The sequence below is a fragment of the Schistocerca cancellata genome, chromosome 10, assembly GCF_023864275.1.
Source record: "Schistocerca cancellata isolate TAMUIC-IGC-003103 chromosome 10, iqSchCanc2.1, whole genome shotgun sequence".
Classification (NCBI taxonomy): domain Eukaryota; kingdom Metazoa; phylum Arthropoda; class Insecta; order Orthoptera; family Acrididae; genus Schistocerca; species Schistocerca cancellata.
The window spans coordinates 171893764-171911976 of record NC_064635.1 but is presented as its reverse complement, the minus strand read 5'-3'; the positions used below and the strand labels follow the sequence as shown (position 1 = coordinate 171911976).

General features: G+C 40.9%; 1 protein-coding gene across 1 annotated transcript in view; it reads left to right on the top strand.

Moving 5' to 3' along the window:
* Positions 1-18213, top strand: part of LOC126106453 (uncharacterized) — a 143560-nt gene that overhangs the window by 70311 nt on the left and 55036 nt on the right. Inside the window, exons 6-7 of the mRNA XM_049912740.1 lie at positions 6407-6662; positions 17351-17539. Of these exons, the coding sequence (XP_049768697.1) occupies positions 6407-6662; positions 17351-17539 (445 nt within the window). The remainder of the gene's footprint in view (positions 1-6406; positions 6663-17350; positions 17540-18213) is intronic.

Genomic DNA, 18213 nt, shown 5'->3' with positions numbered 1-18213 from the left:
GTGGTGCTACAGAAGAATGCTGAAGGAGTAGATCACATAACTAATGAGGAGATTCAAAAGGATGTAGGTTGCAGTAGGTGCTGGGAGATGAAGAAGCTTGCACAGGATAGAGTAGCATGGAGAGCTGCATCGAACCAGTCTCTGGACTGAAGACCACAACAACAACAACAACAACAACAACAATCGAAGTGAGCGTGTGATCCGAAACAGATAAAAACTTGCAGGTTAAAAAAAAAAGACATCTCTTGCTAAATTAGTCACTATTAATCCATATCTTTTTTATGTTTAGAGATGAGCAGCTCCACCTGTCTGGTATCAATTATGTAATATATTTAGGAGGAAGTATAGCAATGTCCCAATAAAAATATGTTACAATATATATTCAGAATTTATTTAGTTTGTTGGTAGATATGTTTTTTACTTTTTGCAGTAACAGAGAGATTCCATGGCGACTAACGTTACATTTTGAAATCAGTGTTTTATTATGTTGACTTGTTATCAATCTATAAACCCTTATTTACTTTTGTAAATCATCATTATAAATTGTGGTATTCAGACAAAGGTCTTGAAGCATTATTTAAGCAGTAAAGAGCATTAAAATCAAAGAGCAAGAATGTAATTTATGTTGTGACTCATGTTACAAATTTGGAACATGCTATTCCTAATGTGCAGTTTAGGTCAAAAGAGTCGTCAATCTATTAGGAGTATGTATCTGGTTTTTATCACAGAAAATGGATATTAGGTTAGCATTCAAATGGGAGAGTTACAGATTTCTAAAAATATTTATACCATGTGAAACATTGTAATAAACTGAAAAAGGCTCATGACTCAGTGTTACATGATTCGTGTTACTTGCTACTTCGCGTTGGAAAAACAAGCAGAGAAGTGAAAATATGACATTATGTGCCAAATAAGATAAACTTAACATTAACATTTCACTTTCTAAACACCATGAAAAATTATAAGAGCATGACATCTGTGAAAATGAACTTAAAATTCAATTAAGTCAGAACTGAAAATATCCTCTTGCATTGACAACATCAAGTGGATTAATTTTCTTTATAATTTCATCACATTTTACAGGCCATTTCCAATAGTGCCCTTCACACTCCATTGCACGGATAAGTAAGAATTTCCAAAAACTACACATACTTCTCCAGCACAGAATTTACTGTCATATTCTACTTTGTACCATTCCCCAATTTTCACACTTTCTATAGTTTCTCCAGTATGATAATCTATAGCAGCAAAATTCTTTGGAGACAGCAGGTATGTTTGTAGCACTCCTTTCCGGTAGTGAAAGCAGTGAATCCTTTTTATGTTTGGTACTAATGATGCTGAAGAAAATATTTGAGTCAGATTAAGTTTCACATTGATTCCTTGAATTTCATCAATAGGCACATGAAAAACCTGCATAGTTGTGGTACTCACAGCTACCTGAGTGAAAGTTGATGCATTACCTACTATGAATTTTCGCTTTTTTACTGCACTCCCCACTAATCATTCTGCAACTGTACCAATTCAATCTATGGCTTCTTTCCCATGGCATGTAGCAAATAAGTTCCATTAGATTTCCACATTATGAAATGATTGAAATTGAGGTACAGCAGCAGTAATATGTTTGTTTTTAAATTGTGAGGCAGGTCTGTCTGACTAGATTGAAACTACCTTCACATTTTCAGGTAAAGTTGACTGTACCTTGCTAATGTAAGCAATTGCAGCACTCGAGCTACGGCTTTATCCATAGCACTATGTGACTTATACGGTGACAAACTTGTCTTACTAGGTTGCTGATCTTGCATCTTATGTTGCCTGTGTTTTCTAACTGTCTCCCTATTTTTAGCTCTTCTTTCTTCTAATTTTCTGCTTCTGCTGGCTTTTTCGAGCTTCTTCTAGGTGCTTCTTCTTAAATTCTTCACATTTTCCTTAACTCAACTTTTCCCTCCTCCTACTCTGTCTTTCTGCGGCTGTTAGGGCATCCTCTTCTTCCAAACTTAAAATAATACAACTGTGATTCAGATTACGTGACACGTTACACATTTACACATTTTTTTTACAATAATAGTTGAAAGTGGGAAATTCTTAGTAGTGATATTAGTTACACAGTCACACTAAGAAGTAAATTACTGAACAAGATAAAGTTATCTCCGATATCTCTATTGATATGAAAACTTAATTACATGAAAGTGACTCGTGACATGAAAGTTCATGCTGTTGTATTGTTTACCCCAACCTATAATTTACCTACTTCAGTTTTATACTCTTTATGCAATACATTAGGGTATGTAACAGTAATATAAATAATTATACACTAACTCTTACCTGCCAATTAGTTGAAATGAAGGTCCAAAATCTCCAATAATTCACACTCTCATCACATGGAAAACATATGACATTATAAAATTGGCTACAAATTATGCAGGGAAAGCAATAATGGGCCACAAACTATTGTTTCCATACAGTAAAAGTCCAGCATTTTCAAAAAATACATAAAAAGTACCAAATCTTAAACTTTTAAATAATGTGTTTCCTACTTTACATGGAACATCCCATCACATTATTATTGACATTCTGAATTAATAACTATGTTTCACCCAGAAGTGCTTTGTGCTTCCTGGCTTCCACAAAGAGGAAGCATCTGAAAACCACATGTTCATGGGCCCTAAGCTAACCCATTTGTAATGTTGTTCTAATGTTCAGAAGGTGACACTGTACTTCATGTCCCACATTTCCACTTTCACAATCCTGCTGCCATTCATCATCAAGTGTCCAGTTCGGAAGGCCTTTGACTTCTTCTTCTGTCATTACCGGTCAGCTAATGATCACATTTATTCCACTAAATTAGCTTTACACTGTCTGCAATACTCCACCTGTTCACTTGTGTCCTTTCTCTGTTCTACTGTCCATTTTCTTATGTATCTTTTTGAAATGGTCCTGTCTGAAACCTTCCCACCTCTTTTGTTCTGACTTCTTTTTATAGGTATTCATACTCTTTCCATTTGCATTTTAATTTTTCAAAATGCTGTACAATTTCTCTTGCCAGTCTGTTGTAAGGACTAATTTCTTGTATGTCAAAATATACCAGAATTACAAACCAAGGCAGAAGAAATCAAGCATCATACAATTGTAAACTGGTTGTCATTTACTGTGTGTCAAATAGGGTGTACTGGCATGTTGTACTCAACCTGGTTGGAACCTTGACTCATGATTGGTTGTTGCATTTTGCTTTGTATTGGCTCTTTTTTTTTTTTTTTTTTAGACATGACTTATATCTTACACACATCCCAGAATGGGGATAAAGTCCTTGTATTGCAGGCCTGTAGTGATACAATGTTTGTTTTGCGCATTTACATTTGTCGATTGTGTACAAGCATTTACCAGAAAACCCTTGATCCTTTAAAGAACCGAATTGCACCATATAAAACAACTTCAAATGCCTTGGGTACTTCAAAGATTAGTTCATGTGTTAATGTTTAATGTTAAGCACGTAAGTGAGTAAAAGTTTAGGGAACATTTGACATTATGTGTGAAGTATGTTGGAAGTTGCTAAGTGTCTACCACATTGAAGACCCTGTCCCAAGTGTAACAAGCTGTCAATATTTATTTGACAATGTCGATTTCACTGTCTCTCCTATCGCTTCCTGGAATACCTTTCCCAGAATGAGCAGTGTCAAAGGTATCATCTTAGCATCAGTTCTACCCACATCTGAAGAGTCCCAAGAGCGTAAATTGTCTCCACCTGTAACAAAAGTAAGTTGCCTAGGTGTTGCAGAGCTTCGGGTATTTCAGCATAAGTCAAGCAGTGCATTACAGCACATTGCTGTTTCAGACTTATTCACACCCACAGTATGTGGCAAGTGGTTTCGTTCAGTGCAACTCATTCTACAAGTGCAAGAAATTTGTGGACGAAAGAGATTAATGCAGACTACCAGTAACACAGTTAACTGACAGTGAAATGAAGTTACTTTCTGGTCATTCATTAATTCACCACCGACTGACAACAACACAATTACACAACTCTACAATACACTGTCACTACAGACTGCAGCAAGATGATGCATTTACCAATCCAGTCCCTTTCCCACCAACACTACGAAGATAACACTTCTCAGCCTTTATTTGAGAGAATTTATTTTACATAAAAGCTCATTTAATTACTGCAAATAAGTACTCCTTTAATAAATCACTAATAACTCCCCTTTATAACCATGAGCTCAGCAAAATCATCCTATCTGCTCACATAAAGAGAACACCACAGGGAATTCTGAAAAGCAAACAGCAGTGGGGGAGTTTCCTTACCCAACAGAAAGCTACAGCTGCTGCACAGGATAACTAATGATCAGTTTCCAGTTTTACAGTGAAGAACAGTGTATAGAGATTTACGTGGATTCTGTCCATATTTGCTTTGTGTGTGAGTGTTATTAGTAACTCATATCTGCACACCATGTAGTGTTAATGCACTTTGTGGTAAATAAACAACCTCATCTGCATACCGTGTAGTGTTAATGCACTTTGTGGTAAATAAACAACCCCCTGGGCATGTTTACTAACTGCGTCACCAGTGGTTTGTAAGATGCACTGCAGCAACTCAGTATAATTTGTGAAACACTCTGTAGTGGCTTCTTGTGACAAAGTGGGGTATATCACCTGCTAACTCTATAGTTTTCAGAGCTTTGAAGAGGGACTGCCATGACCACAACCCAGCACCGTACCTTCCCTAAGTTTTATACAATTAAAAAGACTATTGTTAATAACCTGTGATTTTTTTTCATTCTCTGCAATGTGAATCTATTAGTCATAGGAAAAAAGGAATATGACCTTGTTGTAAGAAACTCAATGTAGTTTATCATGTACAGAGAAACATTTTTGCTAGAAGCCAGGGTTTCCAATTTATTCAAGAAAAACATAAAAAAGTAATCTTTAAATGCCCCTGCCCCCACCTCCCATGCTTGCACCCCACTGGTGAGGACATTTAAGTATGTTGTTCATTACACTCGGTCCTTATCACTGTACTGTCGCTACGCAATGTTATCTCCTCGATTCTCCTACACTGACTGAACAATGATTAGCAACCTGTGTATACTCAGGTATGTGTCTGTTTCGTTTATACTTGAATTGATTTCTGATGTCTTGTTTCGTAATTTTGCTATATTTTGCTAAACAAGATGTATCTGTGTTTGTTAGGTCTGAAGATGGTTGCTACTGAAATCGTGATCCGTAACTGTGATAAAAAAAATATACAATTTTTCTTACCTTTTTCCTGGTTTCATTTTCTTTTATTGGATCTAAAACTATTGTTTCTTGATGCATATGAAGATGCTGGCCAACTTACTGTCTTGTAATGTGAAATTTTGCATTTATAGAGAATAGTTTTTGTATAATTAATGTATTTTGTTAAGTGAAATGGTAAATCAGTTTCTCATAACTGAGCTGTTTCTCCCCCATTAGGGTGTATGGCTTCTCCTGGATGCTTAAATTTAACAATAATATTAGGAAAAGGATACTGGTAGATTGCTACTCACTGTAAAGATGGGCATTGAGTTGCAGACAGGCACAACAAAAAGACTGTTACATGTAGTTATTGGCCAAATCCTTCCTCAGAAAACACACACACACACACACACACACACACACACACACACACACACACACACCTCACGCACTCTCGACTGCCATCACCGACAATTCTGGTCGGTGGTCAGTTGTGCGTGAGATGTTCTTGCTTGCGTGTGTGTGCTTTTCATTTGGTTAGGAAGGCTTTGGCCGACAGCTGCATGTGTAACAGACTTTTTGTTGTGCCAGTCTGCAACTCCATGTGTCTTTATGGGAGGTGCAGTCTGTCCTGTTCCTAATATCATTGTTATTCCAACCTGGAGCTTCCATTGTTTCTTACTTAAATTTGTTTGTTCTTGTGATATTTCTATATTTCGTGCTTAAATTCGATTGTGCAGTCTTGTTGTTTGTCAGCAGAATGATACCATGAAAGTATATTTTATTATTGTTTATCTAAACAGTGATTTAACTTGTATAATATAAGGTTATTTTATCAGTATTACGAAAAGGATAGTTGGTGCTTACCGTATAGCAGAGGTGCCGAGTTACAGATAGGCACAACAAAAAGACTGTCAAACAAAGCTTTTGGCCAAACATGCCTTTATCAGAATCACACACACACACACAAATGCGTGTGCGCGCAACTCATACTCCATTCTGGATTTTCCATTGTTTGAGGTTTATTTTATCATTGTGTAATTAAACTAAGATTAAACTGAGATTTTACCTGCACATGTTTACCTTGGTAACATAAAAACAGCTATCTTTCGCATGTGTGAAAAGTACACTAAGCACCTGCCCGTGTTATGAAAATTGACACGCCTGCTCGAGGATTAATACATTTTGCCCACAGTCCGAGCGCAAGAAGCAGTTGTTATCGCGCACCCGCTCTGGAAGACTATCTCGTCCACCGCGGCACATGGTGAAAGACTACAAGCGACTCCACAGGCTGGACTTCGCAGATGCGGACCTTGACGATTCGGATGGTGGCTACTCAGATTACCAGATGAGTGACCACGAGGATGGAAAGGAGGGGGAAGGTGCCGGGGCTCTGGTGAAAGGGGGCACAGAGGTACCAGATCCAGCGCTGCCTGCGGGTGCTCCTACAGGTCAGTCGAAATGTAGCAGTGCTCACCACTTCCTTGGATCACAGGACCTCTCATCTGTTGGGATATCGGAGTTCACCGACCATTTGGGATTTTCCTCCAGATGTCTATAAGCGTAGTTTACCTCCTTAGGGCTATTTTAATTTATCCACTTTCATTGCAGTTAGCTTGTGCATAGTAGGCCAGGCCATGTGATGAATCTCACCACCCACCATCTAGATTAGTCTGTTATCTCACTGCCTCACTCTCCTATAAAATATGAGTGCAGCCAGATGGTATCATTGGTGAAGTGATGGAACTCCAGTAATTTCAAATGTAATCTTAATGGGAAATCTTGTTGCAGATGAGAGTTGAAGATCAAGGCCCAGTTTTGTACTCGCTGTAGCCTGATTATCCTCCTCAGTTCTGAGCTTAGATTTTATGAATGAAAAATTTAAATTGGTGGTTAGTGCTTCATTCTGCAACAGAATAACATTAATACATTAAATTTTAAAAAATTGGTGTTATTGGCCAAACTTTTAGAATATATTCAAAGTGAATACTATTTATGTTAGAAAATAATTGAAAAAGTGCAATACAAAAACTCAGTACAAAACACGTAAAAGTTAATAAAAAGAGCATCAGTGGAATGTGAAAGTATAGATCATTCCTGAACGTCATCCCGTCGAAAAGAAAATATCATGGTGATGAAATAAGTAATTACTTATTCGATACTGCAGGGTGTATTAGCGTATTACAACATACTCTAATCACATTCCATTCCAAAATTACTAAAAACAAACAGAAATTACATTTATTTCTTGAAGACGCACTGAAAATATGATGAAGAGCTTTCTATAAGCAGGTGCTGTCACTTATGAGTTCTGGTAACATACACAAACGAAAACAGTTGATTCAGTAAGAGCATATATGTTGTAAAGTATATACTCCAAGGAGGCACAGTGAATTTCGTTTGTTGTCTGATTCAGAAAAAATTGAAATTTGGATGTAACATGTGTACTATGTAAGGGCTGAAGAGGTTAAATGAGAAACCGCAGCATTTCCTCATACTACAGAATCATATTACAGAAGTGGACAGACTAAAGCCGTGCTCTCTCAGCTGAATTTGTTAGTTGTGGTTAATGAGACACAGAAGGTTCATAGAAGTCATACCTGGAATATTTAGGCATCAGACTGATGTAAACGAATGAATGGGCATAAAAATAGAAATCAAAATCACTTTATCCTATAAGTAAACACATAAAATATTGTCAAAAAGGTAAAATCATTTACCCATAGCCATAATTACTCATCTTACTAATTGTCATATGATACAATCATTGCACCATTACTCACCACTGTCACCAGGGATTCTAACATACCTTCGTGTTATTTCACACTTATAGATTGTTACCTTGATTATTTATCAAATATAAAAATTGCTTGAGTTTAAAAAGCTGTTTCAATATTCATCTTCCAGGGCTTCCATATTCTGGCATCGTTAAACGTACCTAATAGTATGTGGCGGCAAGTTACACTTTCCAAACATCTTATAAGGTGGCAACTCTGAAAATCAAACACTATTAATCTCCCTTCATACACAAATCCTTCACCTACAAGTCACCAAGTCGCTTCATCAACATCGCAGTACAGGTGCAAAGTCTCATTGAATCATCCTCACCTAGGGGGAATAAGCACACTACAACTGTAATTTGTCATCGAGAATTACCTTATGACTATTGACTCGCCACGCCAACACACCCGATACTTTTTTAGTCATACAAAAAAAAAGGGCATCCAACTGTAATAGGAAATGCTTCACTCGAGCCTCATAGTCATTCACATACAGACGTTATAAAGCTGCACAACACTACTCTTTTCTGCTAGGAAGAAGAAATAACTACGCACATATTGGGGAACCCTTTACAATTCTTAGAAAATATACACTTTAATTTTAATCACACCAGAGTAAATCAAAACATTGGAAAATATACACTGTAATTTTACTCACAAAAGAATGAATGCAAGAAAAACATACGGGAAATACGTCATTCCGACCTCTGAGGGGCAAGATCTTCTGCTTCTTATTCAATATAAGGTTTTACATCGGAGATGTGGTGCAGGCCCTTCGACTTACGAGAGCGGAGGGTTTCTACTTCAATCGCATTCTGATGTGGAATCCGCTTGATTCTGTACAGCCCGTTGAATAAGAAAAAGAACTTATTTAACAACCCAGCCTGTTTACTGGAGAGCTTGTGCAAGCATACAAGTACTTTCTGGCCTACGTGAAAAGTTATGTTCTGCGCCTTCTTTTTGTAGGCTCTTATCTGAGCGTCGGCGGCACTCTTTATTTTTTTCAGGGCAAGCTCCACAATTGCAGATCTCCATAACCTGGGTTCTGCTGGCCAGAGAACCACCTCTTTCATTTTACTTGGAGGCTCCTTGTTTTTCAGGACCAGATTCAGTGGCAACATTGTTAAGGCATTTGGCAACTCATTTAATATGTTCTGGAAACCAGATAGTTTCATGCCCCAAGTTTGGTGGTCACGGTGGCAGTATAATCGACTCAATTTTCCAATCTCCTTCCTCCACCTTTCACAGGGATTTGCTGAAGGGCAGAAAAGGAAGATAAAGATCAGTTGCACACACTTTCTCCGAAAGCATACACTCCCAGTGACGTGACCTGAATTGTGGCCCGTTGTCCGAAATCGCACACTTCACAGTGCCAACCTCCCGTAAGAAGTGATTTGCGAACGCGGCAGCTACTGCCTTCCCGGTGGCCCTACACAGCGGGGTGAGGCAGTTGAATTTTCAGGTCAGCTCTACTGCCACAAAAATGTGTGCAAATCTGTTCCTAGAATGCACTAGCAGACCAAATATATCTACTGCTACGAGATCCCTGAGTTCAATGGGAATGAACGGGTGTATTGGTGCGGCAAACGACACAGTGGGCGGCTTGGCTTGCTGACAGGGCTTGCATACCCTAATTACTTTACATATACACTGAAACATATTATTAAAATAACAGGTTTCCCGCAGCTTCTCCAAGCATTTCCTTGCACCAAAGTGACCGTAGCTCAGATGCACGTACCACACGAGCTTGTTCACCAGTTCCTCCGGAATCACTAACAGCCACCTGGACTCATCCAGAGCTCGCCTCTTGAATAGGATGCTATTACGGATAATATGATACTGCCTGATGGCCGCATGGGATTTATCACGCCATTTCTCTTTGATGTCACGCAAGACTTCGTCCTTGTCTTGCTCTGCCTCGATATTGCCTAGTGACGCAGTGACATAATTCTCGAATGCCACATTTTGAAGGTATAACACACTGAAATTGTTTTCATCAATAGCGTTATCCTCACCATGGGTGAACTCGATAGGCATCCGAGATAGAGCATCAGCAATGATGTTCTTGTGCCCCGGAATGTACTCTCTCGTGAAGTGGTATTCCTGGAGGAACACCGTCCACCATCCGCGTCTACCGTGATTCATCTTGGCGCTCATTATGAATTGTAGTGCTCAGTGGTCGCTGTACACCATAGTCGTGCGCCTGAACAAATAGTAGCAGAATTTCTTGAAGGCCCAGACAATCGCCAGGGCTTCAAGCTCCTTGACAGAGTAGTTCTGTTCACTCCGCGAGAACACACAGCTGGCGAAGGAGATAGTTTTCCTGGTGGACGGATCCTTTCCACCATCCATCTGGAACAACACCGCTCCCAGCCCCATCAGTGAACTATCTGTCATCACGCAAAACTCCTTATTCAAATTCGGATGCGCGATCAATGGAGCGTTAACTAATGCATTCTTTAATTCGTCGAATTCGCACTGTGCTTGTTCGTCCCACATCCAAACGGTGTTCTTACCTGTCAGTGCACATAAATGAGGAGTGGACAAAACATTGAGATTTATAAATCTCTTGTAGATTTATAAATCTCTTGTAGAAATTGCAAAGCCTCAAATAACCCTTGAGCTGACGCTTTGACGTGGGTGTCGCGCACTCCGCAATCACTGAAATTTTTTCTGGATCCGGATGAATCCCATCCACTAACACAATGTGACCCAGAAACTTTATGCTTTCACACCCGAACTGGAATTTGTCCAGATTGACGGTCACCCCCGCTTTCTTGAATTCTTCGAGCAATCAATTTAGAACCCATTTGTGTTCCTCCCATGACTTCTCTGCAATGAGAATGTCGTCCACACACAGTTGCGCGCGCTTTTAGGGGGTCAAGTAGTATGTATTCAGGCCTCTTATGAAGGCAGCTGAAGAAACATTCAACCCGAAAGGGAAGTGTTTAAACTGGTAGCAACTCCCACAGCAGAGGAATGCTGTATATTGTCTGCAAGACGAATTGAGCATAATTTGCCAATAGCTGCCCAGAGGTCCACGGATGACAAAACTTTCACGCCATGAAACCTTTGCAGCAGTTCCTCCAGTCCTTCTGGCCTATCAGTCTCAGACATGATGACCGTATTTATTTGCAGTGATTCCACCACCAGAGACATGGACTTGGCCCGCTTTGGCACAACTAGTAATGGCTTGTTATAGGAACTCCTAGCTCGCTCTATTATACCCTGCTCCAGCACCCTACTTATTTCAGCTTCCACACTGCTCTTGTGCACCAATGGGATGGGGTAGGGCTTAACAAAGAACAGAATATGCTCGCGTACCGTAAAGCGATACAGAAATCCATCAATTGCCCCCCCTCCCCCTCCCCCCTTGTTTCTGTGGCTCCTGCATCAGCAATACACCTTTCCACAGCGCTCGTGAAAACATCGTTCCTATCATGCTCATTAGGTTGTGCATCTAGGTCACTAATCATATTGACCAAAACCTCCTGCCCAGGTCGTGACTCAGTCCTAACGTGAAATTTCAGACAGCTCACGTCAGCCTCCTTGCGCAAAACACATGCCTCGAAAATTAGACTGACAGGGTTGCTCCCGGCAATGATATTCATAACACCGCCAGCGACGTCGATTACGGCACGGTGGGCATTCATAAAGTTAGTCCCTAATATCATTGCCACGCTCATTAGCGGCATCACAAAAAAATTGAATTCAAACTCATGACCTTGACAGACAAAGTTTACTCGAGTCTGTACTTTAATTTTAACATTTTTTCCACATATCGCGCCCCTGACTGTGGTTCCTCTCCCCGTTTCCTCAGGCTTCCGAAACGCCGCCTCACTAATTAACGAAAAGGGGCTGCCTGTATCGAGTACACATCTAAGACTGACTCCCCGAATGTAAAGAGACACTACTGGGTTTACCACAGCCACACCAAGACCGTTGCCCTCCCTCAACAAATCTTCCCTATTATCATCTTCATCTATCAAATGCACATCAATATCATCAATAGCACCAGTCCTCATTAAGTTGAAGCCAACCGAGTCAGCCAATAGCCATTGATCCTTTTGATTAGGGGCATTTGGCGGATTGTGCCGCGGGTTTGCGGGACAAATTTCAACACCCACTGGCGGACCACCTGTACTGTTTACAGCACCCCTGTTGTTGCTTGTTTGATAATTATTCTGTGGTCGGTCAGGACTACCGTTCCTAGGTCTGCTATAATTGCACCTAAATCTCTGCTCATTACCATATCTTCTAAACTCCCCGGTGTGTCTTTGATTTCCTCTCGGCGAATGATGACCATTGGCATTGTTTGTTCTGCCCACGTTCCGTGAGGAGTCGCGATGTTGCCAATGCATGCGTGCTCTGTAACTCTCAGGTGACCCATTACGTTTGGATGGCCACCTGTCTCTATGGCTGCGGCTTCGCTCGCATTGCTGCTGCTCGTAGGCGCTCTGACCGTAATTCTGCGTGGTGCCATTCGCGTCGCACTCAATCTCTAAAAGGAGATTGTGAAATCCCTCTACGTCATCCTTACATCGTCCTGCAAGGACAGCATGCCACAACCCAAGGATAGTATGCTGCAACTTCATTGGAAACTTTCCCAGACAAATACGAATAATTTCCGCAGGTCCATAAGGATCGTCAAGATGTTCATTCACCTGCAACATGTGCTCAAACATCTGCACAGGGCTGGAGAATTTCGACCGGTTTAACTCTGGTAGCATAATGAGTCCGTGTTTTACACGACTCTGCACTGCCACTGACCAATAGATTGACAGGAAGTGTTGACGAAACTCCCTGACTGTGTAGCAATTGCATGCAATTGACCTCATCCGCACCGCTGGCTCACCTTTGAGGTAGCTGCACATATACTCTATTTTGTGTGCACTGGGCATCGTAGGAGGAAGGGAGAACTCGAACTGCTACGGGCGGATCCCCGTAGCAGAGTTACAGAAGACTTCAAACTTCCTCACTGTCATTAAATGTTTAAAGTCAAATTCGTGAGCTTTCCCTGACAAACGTTCTTGAGGGGATTCGCACCGTTCCCACCTGGTACGAGATCCGTGATTGTGACGATGATCAAATTCACCATCGTTCCCGGAATAATCGTTGAAATAATGGCCCTTTCATTCATTTCTTTCAACTTCATGGGCCGTTAACCCTTTTAGGTGAAGTTCTGAACAGGTCATGCGCTCACATAGTCCCTTGGTAGCCCCTCTTTGTTGTATATTTATTTCACACCCTCCACGTGGACAATTAGTTATCGACCGTATTTCATCTGCATCCGCTGATGATGAGGTTATCGTTTCCCCAATTATTGTCAGACTTAACGCGCTACTGCGTCTGAGATCCTGGATATTTCTTCTCGCACCTCTTGGTGGGCCGTGTCTTGTTGTGTTTGCATACGCCCTTGCTCTCGCTCAAGGGCTATTATCACCTGGCTGAGAGTTTCTACCTGCGCGCTAAGGTGGACCGGGCACTTAGTTTCGGGACACAAGAGCCGCATGGTCACTCTGGCATTGTTCTGCTAACGCGCGGAGATATCTGGCGGAACTTTGTCCTACTCAGGACTCAAGAGCCGCGTGTTCACTCCGGTATTGTTTTGCTAGCATACGTAGATTCCCAGCGAACCTTCCTTCTTGCTCTATCACCTTGCTAGTGACTAGCTGCCCTCTTCTAAAGCGGAGATGCGTGGGTCAATGATCGCCAGTTTCTCCCCAACACCCTGTACTATTTCACTACTCAATCTTTTATTAGCTTCCTCAATATGTCTCCTATTACTGTTTAGTAACTGTCATAGCACATAGTCTGCAATGAATTTGCACCTATCAACTGATTTGAAATCACTACAGCGGGCTCAGGATGGACAACACTTGTACTTCCGTTTTCCGCTTTTCGTTCCCTGTCAGACTCGACATTTTGATCTTGTCCTTGTTCAGGGTTATTGTCTGGCTGGTTTTTCCGATTGTGGCTCCCTGAACAGGTATGCGTCTCCATCATAAGGATAGTTACTCTGTGCTCTAAAATACAACAAAATAATGCCAAGGTCTCCTAATGGACTCTCAGTCCCCACAAAGCACCAATATTTACTATATTACACCGATGCATGCCACAGGACATTAATCAACCCCCACTTTTAACACAGTGGAATACTAAATGACAATGTCTATACAGCAATACATAAACGAGATTAAACATGGAAGAAAATGCACACCTATATCCTAAATTCACGTAAATTCTGTGTTGCAGAAAGACAATATATCAATTAGCACATCCAACCGAAAATAACTAATCCTCACTGCACATCAGAAGATCTCTGGTTTACCGACATCCATGAGCAGGGTAAGCCATGTGTAACTTAGCTTGTTAGCTTGCGTCATGGTCACTATTTGTAAGTTGCGGGGAAAAAAATGGTGTTGTGTGTAAGTTGTGTGAACCTCACTTTGAATAAGAAAATGCTATCTGACATAGAAATGAACGGAAAAGATTGGGTCATCATCAACTCTATTCACAAGACAAATAAAGGGTTCGACTGAATCGGAAAATTAATTAATTTAATCCTAAGAAAAAAAACTCACAGAAGAACATTCATCGTACTGTCACTCATAAAGAATGGGGTGTAATTACTAGCTTGGTCCAGGCATTATTCACGTGAATCAAATATTAAAATAAAGTAAATAATGCGTGAACACTGTGCGTAAGAGCAGCTTGCAGCAGCACTCCTGAAAACATCTATTCTAAAGAATTTGTTTTAAATAAAAAGGTAACACTAGTTACTGGGCCTGTGCGCATGGAAGCGCTATGGATGGGCTAACAAGGTAAGTAGCGTAGGTAATAGAAACGTAACATCAGTACACAGGATAAGATTGGTGGCAAAATTATTTATTCGTTAAAACATTGATGTAATGCATCTACACAACTGCTGTTGCCTGGTAACTAAGTACAATTTCTTGTGAATGGTACAGGATTCACGACACACTCGTACGCCCACGTGGTTTGCAGAGAGAGAATTTCTGCATACCGTGACCAAGTTTTAACCACATTAAACTACGCAGCTGTGAACAATCAACATTATTCAGAAGGCGCATTTAAATGGACAAAGGGTGATGGCAGTGGGCCAACAAACTCTAATATTAAACCACGCGTGGGTGGCTTCCAATGGACATAAGGTAAATGAGACAAAGAAAATTCACGAAGAGGCAAAATTATTAAGGTGCAGAAAGATCAGAACGTATACAGACACAGTTGCAGGCAGACAAACATTCACACTGAACCAAGGGCGCACATATGCAACACCTTTGTGTTACCTCCTTAACAATCAAAGTCTGCATTAGGAAATAAACTGAAGGTCTGCAGAAGCCACGCATTCCTTACTTCGACAAGGTTAAACAATCTTTATAAGACGAGACGCGAGACCAAAAGCCAAAAGCTCCCCTCTTGCTACGAGACAACGCACCATGCGGTTAAACCAACTCACCGTCCTTCGAAGAGAGCTCGGCTGCAGACTCTTGGTGCACTGGAAGCAGACTGACCGTCTCACACACTCCAACATCTCCCACACGATTCCATGGCCAGGAAAACCCAGAGATGAGGCTTCCGCCACCAACCTAACACCGGTGACTTTCACACAAGGGTAGCAAACCTCTTTGCCTACCTGAAAACTACAGGGGTTGGCCATTCTGTACAACTATCGATGATTCTCTGCAGCAGACTAAATGGCTGTATAGCAACATGAAACACCACATTCATTCACTCACACCTGCCAGAGAGTTTTGTATCACTGGAAAGCAAATAAAATGATAATAAAAGGGGACTACAGGACCCTTTCAACAGCTACCATAACAACAATCAATCTGAGAATGAGTTTGGTTTTGCCATTTATTGTGCTCACCATTGTCGTGTCACTCTGCCGTCTCATGTGTGCCAGATGCCACAGACAGATGCAGATGACACTTGCGGCTTTTAACGTAATTCTTGTGATTTGTTTTTATTGCTTGCATTGATTCTCTGTGTGGTGTATTTATTGTACTTGACAGGCTGTTTAAACCAATAGTAAAAGTGCACAAAAAACTGATAAGGATGTTGCTACGGTGTTAAGCCAACCAAGTACTACTTTCTGGCCAGCTCTTGTATAAATGGCAGATCAGATGTATCACATACCATTAACTAGAGACTTAGGCAGTTGTTATCAGATGGCACGAGTTGTCCAAAAATGTCATTAACTCTTTCTCTCCAGGGGCATGGGATATCTCCCGTCAGCACTACATCCCCAAATTTTTGAACACTGAAGTTGTTCATAACCAACGATCTATACTTTGATCGAAATAATAAAGTGAGTGATATTTGAGCACAGAAAGGGGGCGATTCATTGGTATGCGCGCACAATGTGATTTTGGTAATAGCAGATGGGCACTTTTGTAAACTTCCTTGATTTCAGTTTACTGTTGTTGAGTCAGCCATAGCGCCGCTTTGATCATCACTGCGGGGACAGTTTCTGAACATAGGCTGTCACTTGTATTTGTAACACCTACGCTAGGGATGGTGTGAAAATGGACACAGGTGTTTGAAACTAGTCACCATCAAGAAATGAAAAAAAAAAAAAAAAAAAAATACTTCTCAATGTAACTTATGATGGAGCTACAACCATTTATGTCAATAATCTTGTCTAATGGGTGATGCTCATGATGGTTAGTTTAATTGCCCAATTTGCATATTTGTTGTTTACCATGCTGTGTGAACTACCACTATCCAGTGACGCCTGTGGGCTGAGGATGACACGGCAGCTGGTCAGTACCGTTGGGCCTTCGTGGCCTGTTCGAGCAGAGTTTTATTAACTACCACGTTTATTAAAATGTTTGTACTTGTAAAACTTTTGACAGCAGCAATTGATTAATGAATTGGGTATCCATTTCGTAATTATCATTTACTGTGGAGTAGTGTGTGTCATCTTTAGCTATGGTATTGTGTGCTCCTTTAATTCCTTCATGCCACCTAAATGCTCACTGCGTGAATTTCATTTCTGTCGTCATTGGGATAAAGCTCTCTACTTGTAGTTGTTCCACAGTCTTACAATATTTAATTTCATTAATTCGGATGGGTAATGTGAGGAAGCAGTAACTTCAAGAAGTAAGTTATTTTTCACTGTTGCTACTACGAACATTCTCAGACTGTTTCCCATTAACCTTACTTATATGAGTAGAGTAAACATTCAGTTGTGTTGGTGTTTGTTATTAGAAGGTTGTTGTCTTTGTGTTGTTCATGGTTCACAGTAGAGTTGCTTTGCCTTTTCTAGGGTGACAAATGCCACGGTGAAATACTACTGACAGTTTGATAGTGTTTTAATGATTCCACAGTGACAGTTCCAAAGCGCAAGATTTCTCCGCACTTTCGGTGCCCAGCCTGCCAGAAGATATATCTGGGCCACAGTCGCATGGCGCGACACCTGCAGGCATTTCCTGAGCACGCAAAGTCTGTCCCGGTGGACGAAGCCACTTCGCCAGCTCCACCCACTGATGACGGAGGAGGATCGCAAGACAAGACAGGTCAGTAGTAAAACTTCAGTAGCTGATAAGAGAGGCTATCTATTTGCAGGGTGTATATGCTCTGGGATAACCAGGAAATCCGGGAAAAACCTGGGAATTTTTTTATCCGGGAGGAAACTGGGAAAAACACGGAATTTTTTTTAGTATTCTGGGAATTTTTCGTTGTTTTAGTTTACAGTTAAATTTTTGTGGTTTTGACTAGTAAGGACTGATGCTCTAACAAAGAATTTTACTTTAGTCCGCTATTGCAGTATAATACTGCAGCAATAAAACATAAAAAAAATAATAAATAAAACATAAATTGCAAAGGAAATGTGCCATTTGCAGGAGGGGGGGGGGGGGTGGGGTGGGGGGGGGAACAGTGAACACACAAGCGTCTGCCAACAGCAACATGTGTCAAAGGCTTTAGGACGAAGACTATGCAGTACTTCATAACAACAAACTGCTTCCGTTGGACATGACGTCATAATGGTTTCATTGGGTTCGTTTGAGCAGTTGCCAACGGGCTTATGCACATTCCCAGTTGAGTTGCATATGAGCTTTACCTTCTCCCGCTTCTGGCTACTTCAAGTGCAGCTGTGTCTGAGGTAACTAGATACAAACTGTACCAGCAGTACCTACAAACAGCCAGATGTGGGGTAGTATCCACATTAGCCGTGTTTACGTTCAGTGAT